Consider the following 20,716-nt stretch of genomic DNA (forward strand, 5'->3'; position numbering starts at 1 on the left):
TCACACTTTGATACAAGTGTCATTATTGACATGACTTTATAGAAGATCCAATTCCATGGTCTACTCTAACAGTACAGAACTAGAAATGGGACTAGTTGCCTTAAAGTACAGCGTCACTACAAACTGTCACTAGTTTGATTCAAGATCACGTGACTCCTGGTCACGTACTGTTTAAATTTAGAACAGAAGTACATCGATGCATAATGTCCATGATTGAGATATTTACACAATGTGCAAACCGTCACTAACACATTTTACATAGATATTGCTTTTTTTTCTCTCCTTTTTGGGGGGCGGGGTGACTGACAAGTCCAGGAGCAAATAAAATAATGTCTAATCGGTCCAAAATATGAGACTATCTCAACCCTGAAAAGAAAGAGCATTTAGAAGCAGTTATCCTGGCAGCCACTGTACAAACAAATCAAAAGCCAGTCATATATTAATGTTACAAAATTAAATACAATTTCAAGAACTATTTTCAAGGGAAGTCAAAACTTCCCATCATTGCATAAGGCATCGCATCTGATCGGCAGTGCCCTTACACACAAGACACTCCCCCAAAACCACTGCTTCACTTGTGAGTTCAAAGTACGGAATCATCAGAAAGTAAGACCATTAAATTAGCAGGATAACCAGGCGCTTTCCAGACCGAGTGAGATGAGACACACTACAAATAACGGTGGAGACAGACTTGAAAATGCAAACACACACATACCGAGGACACAAGTCTGCTTTGGCGCGTGCTCAGCCTCTGAGCGTGGAGGGTGAGGTTTGTCGGCAAGTCATGATTGGACGTGGTCCGAGCAGCAGCGGCCGCAGATGCACAGTCACTTCTTGGATGTTTGTCCCCCTTGGTCCCTTGTCACTTGGTCTTCTCCACCAAGTGCTTTCGTTGCTGGAGCCTCTTGGCATAACTCTGAGCCATCGAGTTGACGATGGAGATGACAAAGTAGCAGACCATGACCAGCACCAGCTTCTCGAACAGCCAGGAAAGCCAGTTCTCATCCTGGAGAGCAACAGTGATGGTGGATTGTTTTTTTTAACACAACATCAGTGTACTGCAAAATGAAACATTCATGAGTATCTAAAGGCCAAGTAGCAGTCAAATACCACATTATTTTGTTAAAATACAATGCTTCTCTGCTATACCACAAGTTAGCCTTTGCACTTTCACTATATCGGGTTATTTTTTTTTCCCCTCATATTTTTTGACGTGTCTTCTCATATATACATTTACTGTAATGCATTATGTAGGCAAGATGAGCTACAGGCAACAACGCACTTCTCCGCTGTTCATTGAACAGTAAAACAAAAGGCACACTTGTACAGAAGCTGCTGTTGCAATGTAATCTGGACAAAGTGACCATAATCTTGAACACTTCGATGAAAATCCTTAATTGTCCATGACAATATAAATCTGTCTTGAAGATACACTGCAACCTCAATTGCTCACAATGTCCATTAATTAATCAGTCACCAAAGTTCTTCATTTGAGTGGAAAGATAACTATTTGCAAATGAAATCGTTTGGGCTTACCGATGCCTTTCTTCTTTCACCATGATGCAGCTTGTTCTTTTGTGCTTCCAGGTAATGGCTGAAGGGCTTCTGGAGTGATGGTCCTACTTTGGGTACAGACCTGGCAAACAACAAATCAAGACAGGGATCAGAATGTCTTTATTATACTCACCCAAAAACCTCTAAAAGGAGGAGCCAAAGCTCAGAGCATGAATACAATGAGACTTTTTTTTCTATTTATTTTCAAGCAAAGATCCCAAGAGCAGCCATGCTGCACATGAGTCCAGCAGGAGGAGAAGCAAGTGAAGGACTTGGTCCTCAGCCCTTCTTTTATACTCCTTAGCTTTCCTCAGGCACTTGTGTCAGCCCTTTCAACCGGGAAGTGACTCGCCATGACGTCATCACCCTTACCACCCATATGGGTGCAAAGACATCTAATCAGTGGATACTTGCATCCTTATTAGGCAGGGTATGCCATCTCTTCAGGGGGTGGAGCAAAGCGCGATTGGTTCACGATTTCTGTACTTTCACGGCAAATTATTTAAAATACAATTAAATAAGAGCAACATTTCCAACAAATGATGTCTGATCCGGACAAAAGCATACTGCCTAGAGTTGCAAAACTAGGAACACGACTAAACCAACCAACTAAATCAACGACAGCTGATTTCACTCAGACTGACTCGCCCTACTCTCCTCATGTTGTCATGCGAGCGCACACTGATGGACAGACCGCGCATCACGGCGAGTCACCGAGCTTCTGTCAGAATGACCTTGACTTCGCTGAAAACAGAAGCGGGATCATCAAAGTCCATCCATTATTTGGGGGTAGTATGAGCAAATCATATAGTATCTAGGCAATTATGTTTAAATGAGTTGATTTGACACCATTTTTTTAAAGTATTGTTGGGAACTGTTTTTGGATCAGAAAATGACCAAAATATGATTTTTGTAACAGTGGGTCACGAGTCATGACTTTGCACCAACGGGGGGAAATGCAGGTTTTAGGGTGAGTGACAGCAGTTGAGAACCACTGCAATAAAGCACCTGACCTGACAAGACTCACATGAAGATACTGACCCAATGAGAGACACCATTTGCTCCACGATGTGCTTGCTGAAGGTGATGATAACAAACAGCTTCTGTTGACACATGACAAATAGCAAATGCTGTAAAGTGGGAGGATTTACGAGACAACTAACTCGGTTTTAAGTCTTCAGGCCAAGGCTGAAATTGACGATAGACCTACTAATGTTTACTGATTAGAAAATCTAAACGTGGCAACATGTACGATTTCGAGCTGCAAGGAATTTGTTGTGGTTCACAGTGTTAGTGTGTGTCGGGGTGTGTGGGTGTGGGCGCACACCGCAATTTTCTTTCTCATGAAAGTGATCAGCATTTTGCAAGTAATGACGCATGGATCCCCTGGACAATTCTAGACAGGATATGACATGAAATGTCCACCGCGTTCAAAGCATAAACACACAAATAAAGCCTCTAGGTTTTCAAGACATTTTATTGGGCCTAACTTTCTTCACTCATGTCCACTTTACATCCTCAACCCCCTGCTGCGTGACGGGACCCTTTGTCTGAAATGTGCGATGGTGAGGTCACTGGCTGGGACCACCCAGGGATGGAAAGGTATACGACTCACTGACTCAAATACACAGTTACTCAAACAAGGTTCATATTAGTCACTTGTGTGGAAGACTGAAAAATTATCAATTTACTGAACAGAACTTTTTGATATGGGAGAAACGGAAAAAGACCTAACTATGGAGGGCTTCAGGCTTCTTTTTCCCTGTTCTGAGTGTTTGATTTGTGTGTTCTAAGTACTCTCTTTTTGTCTTTTTTTCCCCCACACGATTAGAATAAACTGCACAATTGATGTGTTATTTTGGTGGGCATGTCATGCCAACATGTCAGTTGGGTGAATGGAAGCACTGACCTGAATGTGCATCTTGATGATGGCTTTTCCAATGAGAGTTGCCCCAAAGAAGGTCCAAAAAGGGACCAGGAAGTGCCCACAGGTGATTCCCGCCAAGTCAAAAAGAGGATTTGGGATCTAAAAGGATAGATACCACACGGTTTGAAAATTGTTCCCTACAACCATCATCGTAAAAAACCCACAAAGGTGAAGACGAATCTTGACAGGAAATTTTCCTACCGAAGCACAAGCCAAGATCCCAAAGAACCCCACTTTCTGTACCATGTGTTGGACTCCCATTTTTGCTCTGGTGACAAAATCCTGCAAGAGGAAAGGAGAAACATTTTGTACAAAACCAAGCTACAACAAACTATCTATAAACAGATGTGTTCAATTATCTTTGGGTGTGAGCCTCTTCTTAAAAACTGACATAAAACTACCGGTAATTTACAAACTGTATGCCCTGGGATATTACAAGCTGATTTGAAAGACAAATGTAGTAAATACTCAGATTTTTTTTAACCTGACAATGTGAGTGAAATGTGTGACTTTATATACATTTTTAGATGTATGTGCATGGCTGTACAAAAAATGTGAGTCTCAGTCAGAATATTGGTAAAATAGCAAATGTTTTTGTCCTCCTTGTGTTTGTTTTACAAGGTTTGGTATTGCTACAGAGAAATTGAATGTTTTAAAATACATAAAATATACGGGACTTAAAATGTATAATTTATGATGTTCATTTGAATAAATTCTCATAATCAAACTTTATTTTACACAACATATTTGGCTTAACGCGCCGACAGAGCCATCTTACGTGCCTCTCCAACAGCAGTATCCAATACATATTTAATCGGTAGTTGTCGGCCACATAGCGTAATTGCCTAAATCAATATTTTAATCGTAAAAAATTCATTTGTTTTGGGAGACAAGGTCACAAAAATTTCAATCAGATGGGTTAACACATAGGTAACAGGGAAAACAAAAGTTTTCTAAAAATATTGAAAAATGACTTTTTTTCCCCCAATTTTTGCTCTGTGGCTGACGATATAATGTCACGACTACAAACATAACGCCTTAGATATTAACCTCGAAGATGAATTGAATTATCATTCATCATTCAAATCCTCCAACAACAAATAACACCGAATATATCAACACACATTTCCTCAACAATACAGGTTTGTGTCTACTTTGTATATTTGTGAGGAAAAGGTGATGTTATGATCATTATACAAGACACAGAACACGATCTCTTGTTTTCTTATGATGGCAATCGGCGGTGAGGAGGCATCACAATCGCCAGATGGTGATTGTGAAAATGTACTGCACGCCAGGGTTCTCCAATTACCGTCTCGCTGACTCAGCATCTGATCTCAACAATGTCCAGTCATGTGAACCTGCTTCCTGACAGAGCTGTCTGTCATTCAAATTAGAGCCCGTGAAAAGAGAGGAAGGCGGGGGGGATGCAGACAGCACAAAGCCTGGGGGATGATTAAAGGGGGAGCAGTGCTCAGGGTGACTCACACATGCACACACAAGGATTTACTGGAAGCGTGAAGAAGGAGGGTACTTCACTGAAGTCACGTGGCACTATGGGACCAATGACTGGACAATTGGTTCATGGTCAGTTGGCATTCTGAGGACTAGCGGCTACCCGTTTTGATAGAAGTTGTATATATTTTGTGCATGACATGTAAAAGAGGAAATGGGAATTGATGACATTCATATTTACAGTGAATATAAGTCTACACACCTCTTTTAAAAAAGTAACGAAAAGCCTACTCGAACATCTGAACTTTATTCGGTGTTAGCCAAAGGTACTTTTAAGCAGTGGCAGGTGTATGGTGACAACACGTTCAGACTTGACACAGCCACGTCCTCGGGTATAAGATGGTGCGCATATTTATGGAATCGCATATTCACAATTGTCTTTTTGCCCGTCGAAAAGAAATTGGACAGCTCATCCGTCAGATTTTATATCACAAAATCAGGTATTTGAACAGGGATGTGTAGACTATTCATACCCACTCTGTCCATACAATGTGCTTCGAGTTGAGCCCTTTTCTGCCCTTCTACGAGGCTGCTGAGATTTTAGTGCCGTCACTATTTGAGAGATGCTTATCTTGTTCTTTGCTGATGAACTCTACTGAGCAACTTCTTTCCCCAAAAAATTCTCTTGAAGGCAGAGCAGCGTACCAGGCACATTTGTGGCTATTGCAGTGTTTTCAGAAAGCTCTCATTCGAAATGTAATGACATCAATGATTGCCGTTTCATATTTTGCTCATATGACAAGACACTTAAATTTTGTGGTATGGTTTTAAAACGTAAATGATAACGGCATCAAAACAAACGCCTGTGTGCAACTCGGACCTGCGCATTCTCAGCCTGCTCCAGCATCTCCTCAAACTCCTCATATTCTTCATCTTCAGGATCAGCCCCAGACTGACGTGCCGCTCTGGCCATGAAATATGGGGGCAGCTCTCCGATGGCAGTGCCTGCACCCTTGAAAGACACAAACTATTCTTTGAAGTCTAACATACTATGGTAAGAACAAGGTTAACGGTATTTGAGGTCAGGCAGAAATGCTGGCCTAAATTAAATTCCTGCTGACATTTTGTGGGCCCCGCCCAACATTTTTTTTCCCGGATCCCCTCCGGCACCTTTGAGTTGAGAAGATTAAAAACAATGTCCACTTACCCACATGCAGGCTTCAAGGCGGACCTTCGACATAATGGAGAAGAGGGAGATACTCCCTTCAGCCCCTGCAAGTTGAGGACACACAATCTGGTCTGGGTACGGAGGCTCTGGGAAGTCCGTTGAGCTGCACTCATATGCTGCCAGTGTAACTGATGCTATATGAGGACCCTAAGAGAAACGAAAGAGAAAGTAAATTCAACTTACTACTGTGTGTTAGATTGAAGCTTTGAGAACAGAATGAACAATGCAATGTCAATATTTGATCTTAGTTTTTCTTGGGCCATTTTGAGTTCATAAAAAAAAAAAATATGAGAGAACATTCATTCATTCATTCATCTTCCGAGGCCGCTTGATCCTCACTAGGGTCGCGGGGGGTGCCGGAGCCTATCCCAGCTGTCTCCGGGCAGTAGGCGGGGGACACCCTGAATCGGTTGCCAGCCAATCGCAGGGCACACAGAAACGAACAACCACTCACACTCAGACCTAGGGACAATTCGGAGTGTTCAATCAGCCTGCCACGCATGTTTTTGGAATGTGGGAGGAAACCGGAGCACCCGGAGAAAACCCACGCTGGCAGAATTGCATGGTGGGATGGATCAAATGTGAAGGTCATATCAGACAAATAATCTTCAACTACGGTCTTGCGGTGCAATCCATCCATTCTTTTCCTCTAACATTAGCACTGTAACATTTTCTGTTTATCTTCTTTGCTGGGGTTACGTATTCATGTTTCTTGTACGCCCACCAATGGCCAATTTACAGTTTTCTGTGTGAGCGCGAATGGTTGTTCGTCTATGTGTGCCCTGCGATTGGCTGGCAACCAGTTCAGAGTGTCCCCCGCCTAAACGGTAAAAGAAAAAAAAACTCGAAAAAGATAATGGAGGCCATGTTGCATACTGGCGGTCAAACCTCCCTCATACACAGATGGGAGAGCAGATTAGGTCATCTTCTCCACATGAATCACACGACCACTAACAAACACATTGACATTTTTAAATGTCCTTTTGCACTTTTTTTTGTTGCTAGAAACAGCGTGTGAGACAATGAAAGGAAAAAATATGTGAATGGAAATAGCTGAATCATGTGCCCTGGACAAGACCAAATTACCATGCCAATTTATAGCTTCCCCATCTGCTTGCATTTCAGGATTTCTCTTCTTTCCCTCAAAACCACACACACACAACTTTGAAGTTATTTAAAGTTATGCCTAGACATTCAGTAACGGTCTGTTAAGGGACATGATATTTTGCTGGGGGTAAACAATGGATGTGGAAGATGAAATTCAAGGAGGTCAAATTATAAGTGAAGCAGGAATCTGAAAAGTCAATCTAAATATTGTCTTTGTGTGGGCATTCTGTAAAAAGTGCTCAGTCACCGTCCAAAGAAAACTATGGATAAAAGGGAAGAAATTCACAAACTTGGGAGGCACAAACACCTCCCTACTTTAAAGCATGTAAAACTATGATGGCTCCCAGGTGGGGTAGACTTCCACTAAAGCCAGATGGGTTACAAAAGTGTACAAAACAGCAAAGCTTAACGGCTGGTTTGTGTGTCGAGTTAGCAGCGTGTTGACCAAATGTATCCATAAATACCATTCCCCTCCCATAGCATAATTGGAAGCTTACCAGATAGAGAAGGAAGGTATGCAGACCAGTCCCAAGGCCAACAGAAGACAGAATTCCGAGACCTACCCAGTATGCACACCAAAGGAACTTCTTCTCGAGGTACTGAACATACTGAAAAATAAAGAAAAATAACAATACGTCCATTGTTTGCAATTAAGAAATAAATACATGCATGTCAATAAACATTTCCGAAAGAACAAATTTGCTCAAATTACCTTTTAATCAGATTATTATAATTAATCTACGTGAAGACACTGATGATGTAGGAAATAAATATGCAGCACTTTTTTTTTCTCCAAATCTCTGGAACTATTTACAGTGCATTTTTAAATGATCACTTCACCCACAATCCTAGGAAATCACAATGTCCTATCACTGGTGAGGTATTTTTAGAACAGACCCACAGCTTACTCATGTCATTGGGAGCGACTTGGTTCCAGTGGACATTATGTTGGTGGCACATGCAGTGAAAAACTCAGATTGTGCAGGTTTTAAATTACAGGTTCTGGGGTTTTAATCTTGATCACAAGTTTTCAGTAAGAGGCCATATAAAGAATTTGGTAACTAAACTTCGGGTGAAGCTTGGGTTCATTACCTGAAAAAGAAACTACTTCTCTCTCAGGGTGACAAAGAAATTTGTGAAAGCAAACTTCTTGCCCTTGGGGGACACGTTTGATTTTAGTACCGGTATTTAAATACCAATGTCTCCAGTCAAACAGAAGAATTCAACAACATTCACTCAAATGCTCAAAGGTTCCATGTAAAACTGTGACATTATGGTTACAAAACCGTTTTGTAAGGTGACTTATCTTTAACCTTTAAACTGCTGATATAGGAACAGGTTTATCTTTCACTCACATGCGCACAAACAAACTCAGCCTTACTTTTTGATGTGATCCCTCTATGGAGTAGGCAGTAGAGAAGAGACTACATAACACCAAAACTAAGAACACAATGCTCCGTCGTTGCCAAAGCCTGAGCAAGAAAGCAAATAAACCAAAAACATAAAATTGTATAATTATTTTTTAAGTGATGCAGGCATTACTTTTTCCAAGAACAGGATAAAGTCAACAGACCACTAAATGGGTCAAGCTGGTGCTGTGTACAAACAACATGATTTAAAAAACAAACAAAAAAAAGCCGAATGAGGAAAACCAATTGAGCTTCTTACTTAATTGTCCACTCCTTTAACTTGATTAAGCTCTCCAAGAGGAAGTAATGGAGCGTAGTTACGGGCCTCCTCCATAACACAAGAGAAAGGCGCTCTTCCTTCTCTTTCTGTCGCCTTTCTCTTATTGTTGAGTCTGCAAACAAACCACAATCGCGATCGTCCTGACATTCTGCATTTGCATCTACAGTAATTATTACATTAGGTTCAATGGTCAACGCTGAATGCATACTACATCGGATCTAGTTCTGTACTCAATCTTGGCTTTTCCGTTCTAATATCGACCTCCTGGCTCACTTTTATGACTGACGCAATCAGCAATTCATTTGCAGCAGCGTTTACGCGACATCGATTAAACGAGCTGCCTTCCTTAGAAATTAAGTCGAAATATTTCTGATAACCAACCTGTGGTGTTTCCATTCTGTTTTTCTTTAATTCCTGTGCGTCTTAGAGGCTTTTCACAACTGTCTCCATTGGCTGCCATGTCAGTCAATGTCTAACTCACCGGGAAAGTCTGGGGAAGACAGAGAATAAATTACAAGGTGTTGTTTGAACAACTAAATTAGTGTCAGTCTATTACTACAACGGCTCCTTGTGGCTTACGTTGAGTTCAAAAATATGAAACACTCAATTGTGTTTAAAAATACATAACACTGGATTATGCTGTTTAAACACACAAAACACTGTGTTGACAAAAACCCCTGAAACATTTCTGAGTACCACTATTCTCTCGCGTCAACACTTGCCAGAAATAACCTTGCTAGTTAAACTTGGCAGTCTTCATTATGGGACATGATTGCAACACATTTCTTCACCTCCACATGCTAACCCAACCGGTTAGCCGACCCGCTGAGAGGGACGTCCGAGCTCTACAAACGGAATATGCACTTCAAAAGGCAATACGACCCTCCTAATCATGATATGAAAAACACCCCTACAATTACGGCAGATATAATTTTGCCCAAAACGCGTTATATAAGGAGTTAACCGAGCAGTACTTGTTCAAATGAAATGACAGCCGTACCTACTTCCTACCTTCTCCACCCGGAAACAAACGTGGCTTGTCAAAATAAAAATACATATGGTTGGCTGTGAACAGAAATATGTCTATAATTTACTCTTAAAAACGAGTTGCTGTCGAAATAATTGAAAGTCATACCAGTTTCATATTTTTCTTCTTGTTTTAGATTAAATTCCGAACGTCTTATTAGTGTACTTTTAATGTGAAAATGATAACGTTGCGATGCTGCGGGACCACACTTCCCAGGATGCTTTGCCTCGCTCCTTGGAAATGTAGTTGCTCTTTTTCAGTGGTTCCGTGATGTCTTTGATGATACTCAAGATACAAAGGAACATCTCAAATGAAAGGACAGGAAGGCCATTCAAGCTTGAACGTTGGCTCAAAGGGAGCCGATCTGTGTGTAGAGTGAGCGAGAGTGATTTGTGGCCGACAACGATAAAATGACTCAAGAGTCTCAGCGACTGTTCTCCTACGTTACAATATGATCAAATCCCTGCTTGCCAAACGTGTCAAACAAACGCAATTTAAAGTTAAGACTACAACAACGCGGAATTTGAAAAAAAAAAAGAAATACATTAAATCAATGTATTTTAAAACAAGATGATTTTTACCAGCTCCAATCACACAGGCATATTCCTCTCACACATCCATGAGAAATAACTGCATGAGCAATGAATTCCAATTTTATTGCGCAGCAAAAATACAATCATTTTAATTCTAGGTTTGAGATATACTGTACTTTTGGCCAGCACATTTCACATTCACATATTTCTCAAATGTTTTCCTTTCCATTTCACATTTCTTTTTTACATCACATTTCTTAACATAAAACTCATCAAAAGTCATTTAAAACAAATTAACACATCTGCTGGAAGATGCATATTACAAAATGTATTTGTACACGGCAACATGTTTAACTGTTAGTTGGTTTCATCAAACCGAGTCAAATATTGACCAAAGATTGCTGGCCCATTCTTGAGAACAAGCAAGTATTCCAATGAATATAACCATTGCTGTAAAACAGCATCATAATCCTAAACAAGCGTGAGGATGCAAAAAGTGCCATGTTTCTCAACTGCTGCAACAGCCAACAACACTGGTAGAATTAAAGCCTAAACAGGCTAAACAGATTTATTTCAGTTTACAAGGTCTAAGGTTAGGTTATGAGAAGAAACGGTGGCCATTGGATCACCAGATGGCTTCTTCTATTCCTGGACGTAACTCAAGGAGGCCATGTCATAGCAACCCTTTCCCGTTGGCTAGTCCACTTTCATTCATCGTAGTGAAGTGAAGAAAGGAACTTATCCACATCCAAGTCATGGGGGAAGCAATTTATGAGTGTTTTCCTTTGCTGCAGAAATGAAAACAAAGAGTTCGATGAGGAAAATGAGTGGGCTTGATAATGCAACGTTCACCTGTCATTCTCCTGACCATCAATCAAAGGTTACCGAGTATGGAAAAAAATAGATCCTAAAACCATGGTAAAAATCTAAAGAGTAATAATGCCGCAATGTGGTATGGTTAAATTTGGCTGACTGCTGGCAACAAAAACAAAACCACGTCCTTGCTTGTTTGTGGCCTTTTTGTTCTTGTATTTTTGTGCCTGTTTTTTTCTTTTCTTTTCTTGTTTGCAAGGTCATAATTGTTAAACCAAATACTGTTTTCAGTCAGTATTTTACTGAGAACACTTCGAACCGTCTTGATGTGGTCTTGCATCACCTATTTTGGTGACGTCTGATCTGGAGGCAATCTCGATTTTTTGGTCATTGGCTCAGCTTGAAAAGGTTGCACTCAAATTTCAAGTTATAAAGAGAAAGACCATTGTTTAAAGTGGTCAATGCAAAATGCTGTACAAGCAACATCATTCAATGAGATTTGTACAGACCTTTAAAGAATAATAGTTATTGTAGATGTGCAAATATGTCTTACCTGGTTTTTCTTTTTGATGGGAGATTGTTTTGAAGATTTCTTAACAGGGGGGCTGGCAGTGGTTGGGGGTTGCTTACGTTTCTTTGAATTCTTTAAACGCGTGGGAGACGTCTCGCCCGCTCCCTGACGCAAACTGTCCTTGAGTGGTGAGCCGGTCCTGGCGATGGCGGCACGCGACAAGATCATTAGTGTGTGAGCGGCCATATTGATACTGTTTTCACTGCCAGCCTCGCTAGCGGGGCTGCAGGTGGGGATCTCTGGGGTGTTATGGGGAAGAAGATTCTTCGGTGTTCCCTCGGAATCTTTACCCTTCTTCTGTTGCAGAGGAGTTCTTGGACTCTTCCTGGACTCTTCCTGGTTCGCAACAGCCCCTGGGATTCGTGCACCAGTTAGTTCTGGGCTGTTGAGTCCTACTGTTAATCTCTTAACAGGTCTGGGAGGAGAGTTGAGCCCTTGAATGTTTTGTAGCATCTCAACTGCCTGTATGGCCAACGAGCTGGTCTTTGTGGGAATTTTGGCAGCTGTGGATTGGGAACTTTGTGTGACAGCTGGAGGGGCCAAGTCTGCCGGTGCCGAGGCGAAAGGTGTGTGACAGGACTGCTGCTGCTCTTGTGAGCCAGCCATCACTTTGTTTTCTTTGTCAGCCATCACATTTGGTTTGTCCTGAGTATGCGTGTTCTTCCCTGCCTGTTCTCGTGCAGGCTCTTTCCTGTTGTTCTCAACTTTGTCTTTACTACTTGCTGATTTTAGCAGAGAATAGGAAGACGACAACTCCGAGCTAACAGAATCCATTGGTGGAGCTCCACTTACCGCATTCTCATTGTGACTGTGTTTCCCCGATTCAGATTTCGGTGTAGTTTCTGGTTCTGAGCTGTTCACAAACTCACACTGTGACACATCAACGCTGTTTCCTCTTGCAATTTGAGGTTTTCGATTGAGAATGTTAGCATCTTGTTTGCCAGAGTTCTTTCTCACGTGGCTTTGTTGTTGAGGGGAAACAGATTTAACCAAATTCCCAGGGCCGTTGGAATCTGCCGAGCACCTCAGATCCTCAACCTTCCGTTTGTGCCTGTTTCCACGTAGGATAGCAGGCCTTGTACAGGTTCGTGAACGACCTTTCTTGGTCTGCGTGACACCTTTTGAAGTTGATGTATTCACAGGTGAAGAGGCGGGCGTTGCTGGTTTAGAAGTTGGTGGCTGAATTTTGGTCGATGACTCAAAACATAAAATTCTTTTATGGCTGGAACTGGAATTCTTTGGTTCATGCTGTTGAAATGCATTCTGCGTCGCCTCACTGTGCATGGTTCCTAGAATTTACAGAAATGTAGTCAGCGAAATGAGCACACATGCTGCTTTTTTTTTTTTTTTTTTTTAACTGTACAAGCAGGAAAAATGAGAGCAAATGCATAGCAACTGAGTTAGATTGTGTTTTTTTGGCCACATACCCTTGAATGTTATAATATGGCAATAATGACTATTTGGCCAATGAGACACTATCAAGGCTTACTTCTAAGCATGCTATGCTATACAACAGGGCAGAATATCTAGTACAGTGTACACCCGCTATTCACAGCAGATAGGGACCGAGCTCGCCCACAAGTAGCGAAACTCTCACTCTCTTTCCCTCTCGGTCCAAATAGTAAGAAAATCTTAGAATGGTCTGTAGTCCACTGTACTTGTTTTGAATAATGGCAAAGCATTTATTTTAGCTTTCCTGAATAGGTAGAGTGAAGTGTAAAGGTGGAATAAATCATCATTTAGACCTACACAGGTCCAAAAGGATTCTGAAATCAATGTACCGGTACTGTACATCACCATAATGAATCTGGTAGTTACGGACTGAAGGTCAGCTAAAACTTACCACCGGTTGTGGACTGTTTGGCCGCAACCATCGAGAGTTTGGGATCCAAAGTTATGGTCTGCTGCATTGGCAAAACAACCCTAATCAGTACTCTGATATGTACCAGTGTCATGAAGAGAAACGAAGAAGCCGAGAAGTGCAATTTTACCGGATTAGACACCATCTGGACATTTCCAGGAACATTCTGTCCCACAACAGACACAGGAAGCATCATAGGCTTAACAGGTGATGGGAAGATGAGTGGGGACCCTGTGAAGAAATCCCAACACATTTTTGTTGTTATAGTAAAGTAAGCACTCACTAATGAAGCTAATAAACGTGCTACGGCATAAGAAGCGATTCTTACCAGGGACAAGGCTTTGCTGAGGAGTTGCTGCTGAAACACTATAGGGGTTGTTTTGGCGCAAAAGTGGTAGTTTTGAGGAACCAGCAGGCGCTTGCACCGGTCTGCCTGAAGGATCTGCTGTCAGGGGTTCAGTCATGAGGAAATAGCTGGTACTTGCTGCTTGGAGCACAGGGTTAGCAGTGTCCAAGGCCAGCTGAATAATGTAGCTTTGTTGTGTTTGTGTCGTTGGTAAAGAATGAGACGGGACGAGTGCTCCAGCTCTACTAGTTGAATTCGCCATCTGTGTTTGTGTTGCTGTTAACTGATGAAATGGAACTTGTGCTCCAACTCTATTTGGCGATTTAGCTTGCTGCATTTGTGTTGTTGATGTCAGTTGATGGAAAGGAACCAGTGCCCCAGCTCTAGAAGGTGAATTACCTCGCTGTGTTTGTGTTGTTGCTGTCAACTGATGAAATGGAACTAGTGTCCCAGCTCCACAAGGTGAATTGGCTAGTGCCTCTGACCTTTGTAAGCCATGAACTGCCAGTGCAGTTTCATCCAACTTTGTGCCTCTCGGTGTGCCAGGATCTGTGGGGGACTTGGCAGGCGAGGAAAGGTAGATTGTGGGTAGCTTTTCTGTGGAAATACTGGAAATGGCCTGATTCAAAGCCGTATCACTTGAGGAATCTTCATCTGGGTTATCGCTGATTATGATCTTCAATGAAACGACATTACTGGAATCAGTCACGTCTTTCATTGGGGTGTTAAAATTGCTGGTCGCCGAACTAGATTGAGCAGCGCCTAGCATTCCAGAGATGGAGGATGTGGTGGAAGTAAATGTGGATGAGTCGAGCGGACTCGTTTGAGGTGTACCAACAGAGGAAGAGAGAGGGGGAGAAACGGTGGCGCTTGCAGAAGAAAATAAGCTACGGGAAGACTGAGATGTCACTGGGAGATTCATCTGAGATTGAATTGTTCCACCACTGATTGCTACTGAAGGAAGAGAGGGGTTTCCACTCAATTTAACTGGAGCAGGCGACAAAAATACAGGCTCTTCACTCTGCGAAGATAAAGATGCAGCAGGTTGAACTTGAGAGCCTTGTTCTTCTTTACTTTCCTTCTGATCGTCCACATTAATGACTGGTTCTGCTGTAGAGGTGGCTCTCGATAAAAGGTCAGGTGTTGAGTCGATAAGGGACATTGTGGTGGGAGAGTTGTCCTTAGTGACGGGTGTACTGTCCAAAATAGCTGAAGTATTCAATGTGTCGTCAATATCCATTGGTGGTGCATCAACGCTATTATTGAAGAGTGAGGCTTTTTCCTTTCTGTTTTCACCAGGCGGCTCCTCAAGAGGAATGAACAGTTTTGCAGAACTGTTTTCTATCTGGGATGACCTACTGCTTGACCCGAGTACACTCTTCTTTAAAAGGGGGTTTGATTTTCTGGTCTTACGATCTTGTATAGCTTTGTTCTTCTCCATTGCTGCGGTTACATCTGATGTATCTTGCAGTGCGGCACCTGTTAAATGAGATGGGTACTTGAATGATTCATCTTAGTCTCTACTTGAAGGATTTAAAGCTCAGCTCAGAAGTGAGGTGATCAACTACCTGGATTGCTACTCTGAAGCTGCCCGACTGTCGATGGTGGTGATACGGCATTATCACTCTCCCCTGTCTTATTGTCCATTTCCATAGTTCCTGGTTCTCCATCAGTACGGGTTTTATCTGCAAAGTAAAATCAGGGTTATGCATTCATAAATTGGAGGAATTATGCCATATTTACACATTACATATTTTCTACGACGGATAAAGCAAAGACAATGTAACGCTTACTATTGTCAAAGAGGTCAAACAGGGCCTGAAAGGCGGGGTCGGATTCCGTTTGCTTCAAAATGTCATGGATTGCATCCTCACTCATATGTATTTCTCCCTGAATCAGAGGACAAATAATCATGTTAATATTTAATTGGAGTGAGGGAATATCACAAACAGTACTGTATAAGGAATGCTTGTGATAACAATAATAATAATAAATGGAAAATGAAGGACAGTTATGAAAATTGAGCACCTGTAGTCCAAGAATCTCATCAATTGATTGGTCATCTTCTATTGAGCTTGATGGGGCCTTGGGTGTTTGGGGAGTTGGCTCACTAAGGTTTGAGGGGAAAACAAGAAGAAAATGCATCATGCTTTTCGGGGAAAAAAGTACTTTGAAGACTACTGTCAAAATCTAACCTACCGGTAAATGCAACACTTACTTTGCAAGAATTTTGTTGATGTTTTCAGCAAGTTTTTCCTGTAATGATCTGTCTCCCAGAATCTTGTCACGGGCATTTTGTATCACTAGTTGCTGTGGAAACATACGTTTGGGGTGAAATTTTCACTTGTGCAACTATCCATATCTCATTCTGATTAAATGCGGGATTGCACCAGTACATACTGCATACTTACAGGGAAATTCTCATCAACTACTTCCTCAAGTTGTGGTTCAGCAGTGACATTGCTGGCAGGTGTGCTGTGTTTACCAGGACCACTGGAGCCTCCGAGAGCAGCGCTCCTTTTCCTTGGAGTGTCCCTGAGGACAAAACACAACATTAGATTGTTTAATAGAACAGTACTGAATAAAAATATGACATAAAAGTTGTAACATCGCAACATGAGCATCAGATGTGGATGGTAGAGAGGGAAACAATGTAATTATCAACCTGTTGTGTTTTAAGATATTAATTTCAGGTCATAGTGCTATTTAATAACATTAGAATATTATTTTTTTAGCAAATGTGTAAACTGTCTGTGTGCAGATTAACAAAACCAAACAAAAACAAAACAGCTCTCTTTACCATTTCCGTCGCCCTGGGGACATTGGTCCTGGATTTGCCCGTTGTTCTGACACTATTATCTGTATCGGGGAATCTCCTGAAAGAGACAAGCGTGGGTATGTATTTTTTTTCTTTCTTTGGTTTTACATTTTCCATGTCACATACTATTCGTCTGGAAACCTTTTTTTCTAAACAATAGAAAATGAAACACATAACGCTGCTATGAGATACTTACTTTGTATACTTAGTGATCGGCTGATATCATGGAACTGGTGTGATGTTGCAGTGCCCGGGGGAGCTCTGATTTGTGGGGAGTTGTGGCTTCCAGGGGTGGGGTGGCTAAGCATACTCTGCGAACTGAGTGCTTGGCTGCTGATTAAGGATGTTTCCGAGGAACATACCAGACTGCTCGCTGAGGTCACCGTCAAAACTTGTTGTCTCGCCAAGTTTGCCAGTCCAGCACGTGAACGTGCTATAATGGAAAAATAACATTTAAAATATTTGTTTAGTTTAGGTGCCGGCTTAAATGTGGATACTCTTAGAATGCTAAATACAGTTTTGCTGCATAGTCAACAAATCAAACAGTTCAATATAACCTCAGATTTGAAACACCCTTAAGGTCGGACCATTTGGAAACCAAAGGATAGTTTTGTGGGGGAAATTATTATTTTTTTAATTTTCTTTTGAAACACACAATACCTCCACCTACCACCATGCAAGAAGCTGACAGCGAGCATCCAAAGCATGAACTTTGCATGTCTTTTGTGATGCCACCATGCAAAGAGGAAAATGATGGCTTAAATGGCCACTTGCAATGGAATTTATGATGTAGTGGACTTATGGTAGTGATAAAAGAAAACATTGATAAAACAGGAAAATTATACTGTACGCAACACAGCTGTACTCAATGACTTGTTAGCACTCTCTCTGTACCAAATTTATGGCATAAACATACTGTTTGGCGGTTAAATGTTTTTTGTATGATAGTTAAGAGTGTTAAAAGGCGCAATGCACAAAGCTGGCTTGCTTTCAGAAGTTTCTTCTTGACACTATGCCTTCATCAACATGCATCTCTCAAGTTCATCTCTACAGTTTCATTTTATTTAATCTTATCACATGGTGGTCATTTAATTTTTATATTTGAATAACAGGTAATAATGATACTTAAAATCTAATTTTCGCTGTTAACAGTAGTAATTTTAAATGATAAAATTAAATATATTTAATGACTCAAAACCTTTGGTACTGGACCATCCATTTACCTCACCACTTATCCATGCTTAGGTTCGAGAGGTATAGCCTGAATTGTTCACGGGCAAATCGGATGGTACACATAGATGAACAACCATTCACGCTCACAGTCGCAACTATGAACAATTTAGAGTGTTCATTTCATCGACCATGCATGTTTTTTTCAATGTGGGAGGAAACACAGGCATGGGGAGAACATGTTAACTCTACACAGGAAGGCCAGTATCTGGATTTGAGCCCACGACCTCTGCACTGTAAGGCTGTGCTGAAAAGTTGACCACCATGCCATCTATGCTGGAACATCTATCCATTTTCTAAACCGCTTATCTTTACAAGGTTCACGGGCATGCTCATTTGTCTTCAGACAGAAGGAGGGGTACACCTTGAACTGGTTGCCAACCAATCACAGGGCAATCATAGACAAACAACCATAAGCGCTCATAATTACACCCCGGGACAAATTAGAGTGTTCCATTAACCTGTCATGCATGTTTTTGGAAGGGAGGAGGAAACTGGAGTACCCGGAGAAAACCCACGCAGGCACGGGGAAAACATGCAAACTCCAAACCATACTGTTTGTTTCAAAGCTGCAATTGAACCCTTCACCTCTGCATTGTGAGGCGGACGTGCTAACCAGTCGACCACTGTGCCGGCACGCTGGAAAATAAATTTGTATTGTATCCATTGGGGAAGGTTTTTTAGGAAATTGAAAACAATGGAGGCGGACAAGCTTCCAGTGTATATACACATCTTCCATGCATTGCCAGCTTATTTTTTGTTACTCACCTCTCTGACTTGCTGACATAGCTGGAGAATTCTGTAAGGATCTGAGATAAAAATAAAAATGACATGTTTATGTTTTGAGAAAGAGTTTTTTTAAATCAATGGAAATAACCCCCCTCATGCATTTTATAAATTGCTTGCTTAGACACAGGTTCATTGTCCAGTGAATCGAGCCAAAACAAATGTTTTTAGGCTGTGGGGTGACGTTAACAGTGTCATCACAAGCGCAGAAATAACATTCAGAACCCCATTATAACAAGACATGATATTAACCACCCATACACTGTTTTGGAATAAGTCAATTGTTATTACTTGATTTGTTTGAGTGTAAAATCCAGCTTTTTCCACAATGATGTCATCATAGCAGGTACTTCATGGCAAGTCTCTGTAAAAAAAAAAAGAATGAAATGGGGGAAATTATTTAACCAAATCTTGACACATTAGCTGGTTATATATCAAATATTAAACGTGGCAATATTACCTTTGGCTTTGGCAGCCATATATTCATTTAAAATGGTTGTTAGTCCCTTCCCAAAGACAGACTGTGGGGAAGAGAAATGAGACAATGCAATTTCATTTATACAGGACATATCATACACAAGGTATTTCAATATGCTTCACACAGGAAAATACATAATATATACAAGCATTTACAAACGGATCATTGAAAGACGTTTAGAAGCAAAGCAGAGACCCACTTCTGACAAGACTCACTTCTGTTGACAGTTCATTCCATTTGTGTGCAGCATAACAGCTAAATACAGCTGTCGACTTTGAACTCTGGGCTCCACTAATTGACCAAAGTCAGCAGATTTCAGAGCCCTGCTGGGTTTATATTCAAGCAGCATATCTTAAATATATTCAGAAACCAAACCACCCAGTGATTTATAGACCATCCATCCATGTCTGACCCGCTTAGCCTCACAAATAAAATCTATTCTACAGCTAATTGGGAGGAAGTGTAAAGCCTCTATGACTGGAGTAATATGATCTGATCTCTTTATTGTGGTCAGATCCCAAGCTGCAGCGTTCTGAATTTGCTGCAGCTGTTTGATGCTCTTTCGAGGGAGTACAGTCATAAGACTAACAATAATTAAGTCTACTGGACATAAAAGTAAATACGTGCAACTTACAAAAACACAGGCAGGGAGAGTTCCATCTCCCATAGTGTGTTCTGCGTATTCTTTCAGGTTGGGGCTCTCTTGAATGAATGCTTGGGTTGTAGCGGACAGACCTTCTTCCTGTAGATAGCCTGGTGACGGAAAGACGTACATTAAAAGCTGGATACAAGGTAACGCTCCGAAATACAAACAATATTGATACGCCCAACATTGCTTTACTCCTGTGGGCGCTACGAAGCCCAGCGGACGGGCGAATTCAATTGACAACGATGCTTAATACGTCATTATATCAGCTAATGCTAGAGCTACAAGATGTTCGCTAGTTCTGAAAGGACTTACCCAGAACAAGACGAGCAACGTCGGATGGCAGTAACATGGCTGCCAGCTGATTCGTTCAGAGTATATAGCCTCAAATACGTGAGCTACATACTCAAGAAATAATAAAAAAGATCATTTATAACGTCAAACTTCAGCTGTATGTTGTGAATGCGTCGTAGTCAAAAGGCGGGGAACTCGAGCACACAGAGCCACTCATCCTGACAATCGTGGTTATGGGGGTTGTAGTTCGATGTCAATTTTGTAGTTCCCAAACCTCAAACAGCCATCTACGTTATTTTACACTCCTTTCCATTTTGTACATGTAATTACTCACTTAATGCATATATCAGGAA

The 20,716-nt window shown here is 41.4% G+C and overlaps 2 protein-coding genes across 9 annotated transcripts; both read right to left on the minus strand.

Annotated features, from left to right (window-relative positions):
- Nucleotides 1–19: 19 nt before the first annotated feature.
- vmp1 (vacuole membrane protein 1) lies at nt 20–10,008 on the minus strand. 7 transcript variants are annotated; one of them, XM_052078546.1, is made up of 12 exons: nt 9,961–10,008; nt 9,342–9,450; nt 8,940–9,072; nt 8,653–8,743; nt 7,769–7,879; nt 6,144–6,311; nt 5,817–5,948; nt 3,683–3,763; nt 3,464–3,580; nt 2,596–2,657; nt 1,537–1,636; nt 20–1,006 (listed from the first exon to the last, which is right to left on the minus strand). In XM_052078546.1, exons 2-12 carry the CDS (start codon nt 9,418–9,420, stop codon nt 863–865), a joined length of 1,218 nt encoding a protein of 405 aa, XP_051934506.1. In that variant the 5' UTR covers nt 9,421–9,450; nt 9,961–10,008; the 3' UTR covers nt 20–862. The 7 variants fall into 7 exon arrangements, with proteins under 7 accessions (XP_051934506.1, XP_051934511.1, XP_051934510.1 ...); XM_052078551.1 differs by having other exon boundaries at nt 9,965–9,995; XM_052078550.1 differs by having other exon boundaries at nt 9,844–9,965.
- A 618-nt stretch (nt 10,009–10,626) lies between these two features.
- On the minus strand, nt 10,627–20,598 carry npat (nuclear protein, ataxia-telangiectasia locus). Of its 2 annotated transcripts, XM_052078352.1 has the most exons (17): nt 20,385–20,598; nt 20,058–20,176; nt 19,406–19,466; nt 19,237–19,309; nt 18,928–18,968; nt 17,126–17,362; nt 16,912–16,987; nt 16,523–16,646; nt 16,330–16,421; nt 16,140–16,221; nt 15,905–16,001; nt 15,680–15,796; nt 14,094–15,590; nt 13,896–13,996; nt 13,748–13,808; nt 11,887–13,193; nt 10,627–11,308 (listed from the first exon to the last, which is right to left on the minus strand). In XM_052078352.1, exons 1-17 carry the CDS (start codon nt 20,419–20,421, stop codon nt 11,228–11,230), a joined length of 4,203 nt encoding a protein of 1,400 aa, XP_051934312.1. In that variant the 5' UTR covers nt 20,422–20,598; the 3' UTR covers nt 10,627–11,227. The 2 variants fall into 2 exon arrangements, with proteins under 2 accessions (XP_051934312.1, XP_051934313.1); XM_052078353.1 differs by lacking the exons at nt 18,928–18,968; nt 19,406–19,466; nt 20,058–20,176; nt 20,385–20,598.
- Between the last annotated feature and the right edge of the window lie 118 nt (nt 20,599–20,716).

This window comes from Hippocampus zosterae, chromosome 10 (assembly GCF_025434085.1).
Source record: "Hippocampus zosterae strain Florida chromosome 10, ASM2543408v3, whole genome shotgun sequence".
Taxonomy (NCBI): domain Eukaryota; kingdom Metazoa; phylum Chordata; class Actinopteri; order Syngnathiformes; family Syngnathidae; genus Hippocampus; species Hippocampus zosterae.